General features: G+C 35.9%; 1 protein-coding gene across 1 annotated transcript; it reads right to left on the reverse strand.

The window, feature by feature from the left end:
* Positions 1–1,079: 1,079 nt before the first annotated feature.
* Positions 1,080–5,692, reverse strand: LOC110748726 (DNAJ heat shock N-terminal domain-containing protein). Its single transcript, XM_088249858.1, has 9 exons — positions 5,391–5,692; positions 5,004–5,132; positions 4,780–4,909; positions 4,460–4,580; positions 3,762–3,843; positions 3,511–3,561; positions 3,116–3,154; positions 2,289–2,388; positions 1,080–1,359 (listed from the first exon to the last, which is right to left on the reverse strand). Exons 1-9 carry the CDS (start codon positions 5,625–5,627, stop codon positions 1,229–1,231), a joined length of 1,020 nt encoding a protein of 339 aa, XP_088105984.1. The 5' UTR covers positions 5,628–5,692; the 3' UTR covers positions 1,080–1,228.
* Between the last annotated feature and the right edge of the window lie 308 nt (positions 5,693–6,000).

Genomic DNA, 6,000 nt, shown 5'->3' on the forward strand with positions numbered 1-6,000 from the left:
TGTGGCATTCAAGAAGTATTACCCTTGTGCACAATAGTTTTTCCTTCTAATATCTACACAATATATGTTGATCTTGATTCTTGTAGTAACTTTCAAACTTAACTTTTTAAATATCTACTTTAATTAGCTATTTAAAACAACAGAAAACATAAGGAAAACAAAGGTTTGGTTTAAGTTTAGTTTTATAGTAGCCACGGGTTTTAGCCCAGTGGAAAAGTATCTCGACTTGCAGATGAGAGTTTAGTTTTGTAGTATGAGTTTAGACTGTCTAACCTTTTAAGATCCAACAGTCTAACGGTTGACTTCTAAACTATGTATAATGTATTGATCCTCAGAATAAACTACCATTCTTGCACATCCATGGAATTATAAGATATCGCGCACCCACATGGCATAACCATTTTGACATGTGACACAACTGTAATGATTGCTAATCTACTTACAATTAAATTACATACAATTGCTTTGTAAGTTGAGATGGAAAATCACAATTTTAAGAAGTTATTTTTCTTGGTAAGTAGATAGATGTCAAATTATGATTGATTTACTTATTTCAACTTGTAAGGTGTGGTATTGAAGTACTGCCACAAGTAAAACTAATCCGTTCATGTTATAACATATAAATAAACTCGTTACCGACCCATATTGTAACACTTAAATTAATTATACCACGTGATCATCTTGTAAGCATTGTTCCGGTGAAAACATAACCCCCGTGTGACCTCTATTGTGAATAGAGCAGACTTTGTTGGGAGAGGTCCCCGCTTTACGCCCGACAGTACCTCGAGGGTTAGTCCCCGCAATCGCGTGGGGGATACCTTGGTTTTCACCCAAAAAAAAAAAAAATTAAAGCCTTTTACTTTTCTTGTTTCTCTTTATATAACTCTTATGGCATATTGATGAATAGGATATAACTAATAAGTTTCGACTTTGGTTGTAGTATAGTACTTAGGAAAAAGAAAGAAAACCTGTGAACTCAACCTCAAGTATGGAGCTTGATGCAACAAAACCACTCTTTGCATGCTTCTCTCTCTCTCTCTCTCTCTCTCTCTTCTTTTTCTTTTTAACTTATAGATCAATTTATTGTAAATGATAGCATCTATATATATACTGATTATACAGATCTAAGGTAACTTCAAATTTTACATGATTGTACATACATGACGTATAGGCTTTAAAATTAATGTATTTTATGGTAAAAATATTAATGGTGTTAAAAGATTAATGGTCACTTATCCGTGTTGGAGATTGCCTCCGGAAGTTTATAGCTAGGAGGCTTATCAGCACCCCTCCTTGAGTACTCTCTCCATCTACGAGCCGCTGCCGCAGTTCTCTTTGCTCTTTCTTTCACTTCCTCCTCTGCAAATAAGCACATTTTAAAAACTTTGATTTTTATAAAAACATCTGAAACCATGAGAAATATGTTACAAGTTGAAGCATCGAACATGTTTTACACTAATGTTATTGAAGGAGCAGACATGTTGTGCAGGGGCTTTAACTATAAAGTGCTCCTGATCATTGTAACCATGCATCTACTATAGATATTTTGATGAGATAGTTCAAAGTGAGTTCAAATTATCATAATTTTATGCTGAAAGCCTCTTATGAGCTGAGGCGGGGGGAACCACTAGTGAAGAAGATTCAGAGGATGCCAATCGAGTAGGCACGTAAAAAAATAAGGGGGATAAGAACATATGCTCGTGGAAGATAGCATGTCGGGATGGAGAGAATCGGGAGATGAACATTGAAAGCCTTTCTAAGTTTGAGGCATTGCCCCTTTAAAAAGAAACATCTAATTGGACGCGGTGATACTGACGTAGCCAGGCAGGAATATGAGCACAGCAGCAAAACAAAAAAAAAACAAAAGAGTAATCTTTTTGTTATCAGCTGGCAATCCAAAGGGGATGATTCTAGTTCATTGGACCAAGGACAGGAAAAGACACAACCCTAGACAATTACAAATTCAAGAAGTGTAGCAATCAATGAAAGAAATCAAGGCTGGTTCAGATCTAATTCGAGCCCTAAGAAGCTTTGGAAGTAGTTTTATTTTCCCTTTTTTCGGGAAAAGTTTTCAACTAGCATTCACTGCAGAGGCTAACAAGGAAAGAGAGGAACTTTTTGAGAGAAACTCAAATCCCCTCAAGAAGGAATATAATGGTGAGAAATGAATGAATTAAGGGTAAAATGGTCAGACATGAATTAAGGATGGATGAGACTCACATCAGGTACGTTCTATTATGTTTTTTTTATATAAAAAATTGGGGCGTCGGTAGCTAGGTTTTTTATACCTGAATTTTGGTAGTCCTTGGTGTTGCCCCAAATGTTGTCCCAGTATGATTCCGTTTGATCTGAATCCTTCTGATTCATCATCCTCATTTTAGCTTGTTCCTGCAATAAAACCATGGGTTTGTGAAATGTTAGAATATCAGAATATCAAGGGATGCATCTTTGGTTCTACAACTGACACACTTTACAGTCCCCTTCCCTTTTTCCCTACATCTCCCTTCCCACTCAAATTTGACTTTTTTTTAAAAACATTCATCAATCCTGGCATGTTATTGAGATGTAAAGCCTTGTATCTTTTACTTCTCATATTAGTATTTTGGGAGCAATATACTTAGTTGTTGCTTAGGTCACCAAATTTGTTAAGTTCATGTGTTTGTTTCAATTCTATATCTGCAATCTTAATATATATAAAAAATGATAAATTTGGTCTCGAAAAAGTTTTAGAACTCAAAAGGCTGTAATAAAAGGTATCTTAGAGTAAATCATAGGTCTCAAAAGTATGTCATATTATTGAAGTTTTCTAGCTGAAGATCTTCAAATCATAGATCTCAAAAGTATGTGATATTATTGTTGTTTTCTATCATATTTGAACCGCCAAGATGACTTGAAGGAAATATCCCAGAAGCAATAAAATTTTCCAGTTGACATTTGAATTATCTATTTATTTTTTCTTTTGTTGTTGAAATTTGAATTTTTCTATTTCGTGACTTCATGTGCCTTTACAATGTAGGTGATGGAAAGGACGATATCAGAAAAACAAGTAGTAGACAGAAAAATTATTCATGAAAGATTAGATTAGTTGAGGGTGAAGAAAAATATGAGTTCCTACCAAGACTTTTGATTGCCTCTTTTGCCACCGAGCACTTGCCTGCCACATTAATAAGTATAAATGAATAAACTGCTAAAGCTAGTTATGGCGACAATGAAGCTGGGCTATAAATAACTTTCATCCTAAGATCACCTAAGCAGATGAGTTTGAGAACCAAGTGTAACAAATATTTCTACATTCTTGTTGCAATTTGACTCTTGATTACATCTGAAAGTGTTTCAAGAGCTTCAAAGGAATACACTTCTCCAATTGTTAGTCTTTTTGATATTTATATCACACAAAGTGTGTAGTTCAATCAACGCACATAAGCTAAGTGAACTGAAGCAAGTCATTAAGTGAATATTGCTAATATTGAGATAATAGACAGTTTGTATTACAAAGAAAAAGTAGCATACCATTCTGAAAACATCCGCTGATGAGCCCATACCCGCAAGCATCAGTGCGACCTGACAAATTTACAAAACACTTTTAGCCACTGAAGTTCCAAATGAAACAAAAGGTAGAGAATGTAGTTCTATTGGTTAAAGAAGTTTTAGATAGCTAGATAGACAGACTTCAAATTGATTAGTACGCCCAAGGAGCTACTAAAACTGTTCAGAATTATGGATTTCAAACTGTTCAGAATTATGGATTTCAAATTGATTACATTTACTCTTTCTACTCTGCGCATTTCATCTTCCAGCAATGATAGTTGTGCAGCAGAAGTCCAATGAATGCAATCAACAGGACTGAAACAAAGAAGATTTTGTCAACTAACAGTTAAACTTAAAAGTTGTTAATCTAGTAATATCCAGGCATCTCACAGTCCAATTCATAACTACCCAACTAGATGAAACTTCTAAACTTCAAGTTGACAAGAGAAGTACAAGCATGCATAAAAGGCAAGGAGTTGATGCCACAGAAAGATTTGAAGTATTATAGAATAATGATTTGATTGATTGTCAGAAAATAGAGACACTCTAATTGGCTTATGAAGACTTGCGAGAACACTTTTCAGCATTGGAACTGAACATAACAAAAGCTGCAACATCAATTGGTTGTTCACAAGAGTTAGAGAAAAGTAACTCTCTTAAGTGAATTGAAGCTAATTATCAATCATCTTGGAAGTTCATCCTGTTTCTACCTTTCAACAAGTGAACCATTAAAATATAAAGATGCCTGATTTGTAATATTGCAATGTGGTTTAAGGTTTATTCTCTTTATACCACATCACATATCTCTTTAAATTATTAACAGCATATTAAAGTTGAAGACACAATATAATAGACAAGAATGGAAGTAGAACTTGCTGGTTTTTATCACAAATGTTCATCATATTAGCAGGACCTACGAAGGAGGACTTACCAACTATCAATTGCTTGTTGAACTAGGTCTGGGTTCCCACACTGACTGTATACTCTGGCTCTTCCGAAGTCTTCTTCGATTCCAAAGACATCCGGGGCCACATTGGCACAATTTTTGCAGCCTGCAAAGAAACATACGTTATAAAGTTCTTACCAATATCAGTACTCAAAGATTGCAAGGAGTCGTACATCTAGCCCCATTTCACAGTAGGCAATAATGTTCAAGCATTCATTTACCAGATATAATTAATGTTCAAGAAAAGAAAGATCCAATTATCTCTATGCATGGGAATGGGATGATATCTCAGCATCTGAACTTACCTATGCAGCTGAACTCATCAACAAATGCATGATCCCTTGTTGTTGAGTCATCCAGGAAGGGATTGACTGCCGTCAATGCATAACCATGAATTTCGTCGTAAACCATTCGTTGCACGGGGTCACTGAGCACCTGCACTGCAATGCTTTGAAAGCACACAAAATATCCAAACAAAACAACATAATTGATCAGAGTTCGAAGCATTCAAGTTCAAACGGAAACCCACCTCGTAGACCTCATTAATGAACATGCAGAAATTTGTGGTCTCTGGATCATCACCACTCAAATCCGGATGGCAAGCTTTCATACAATTATAATAGGCCTTTTTTATTTGTGCAGGTGTGGCATCTGGAAGCTAGTAACACATACCAATCAATGATCAGACATGATAAATACAAAAGCAAAGCATTGCACAAAACCCAAATTTTTAAAAATTCAACACAACCATTATAATCATAAAAGAAATAAAATTTTCCCAGAAAAATCAAAATAATGTGAAGTGTAAAAATATCATAAACTTCAAAATCAAATTAAACAGACATATAATATAAGCCTGGCCAAGTATAATATTTTGCATGTTTAAACAAAACCCAGATCAAATTAAGAGAAATACCAATCCCAAGACCGAGTAATAGTCATCAGCCACTGCGTCAGTTGAAGGTGAGCCCTCGGTTGCCACTCTGACCCTGCCAAAGCCTCTTCGCCTCCTCCCGCCATGACCCATCAAAGATAGACTGCTGCTGGTCTTAACTAACGTGCGCCATGGGCTTCTTGAGCACCCATTTGGTAATGGGTTTTGGAATTTGAGAGCTTCAGAGAACCCAGGGGACAGTAACTGAATTTGAGCCATTGAACATGCAATGCAATGCAACTCAGCTTTGCTTTGGGCTAATATGAAACAGAGGAAAAGGAAGTCAGAGTAAAAAAAAAAAAATTGGATTTTTTTTAATGGAATCTTTGAAAATCCTGAGGTGGAAGAAATTTTGGCGTGGAAGGTAGTGATGCTGACATGGCAGTTTCATAACCAATTGTTTTCCTCAGAATCTGGACGGACCCGAGATGAATCCATTTTGTGAAGTGGCGAAGTACGTTAATCATACATGGAACAGTGTCACCTCGTGAATAATTGTTGCTTGACTCTTCACCCAACTAGTTATTTTAGTTGAACAACCAATGAGAAAAGTGGTTAGGGAAAATACGAATACACCCAACCAGTCGAGCCT

Source organism: Prunus avium, chromosome 3 (genome assembly GCF_965620075.1).
Source record: "Prunus avium chromosome 3, drPruAviu1.hap1.1, whole genome shotgun sequence".
Lineage (NCBI taxonomy): Eukaryota > Viridiplantae > Streptophyta > Magnoliopsida > Rosales > Rosaceae > Prunus > Prunus avium.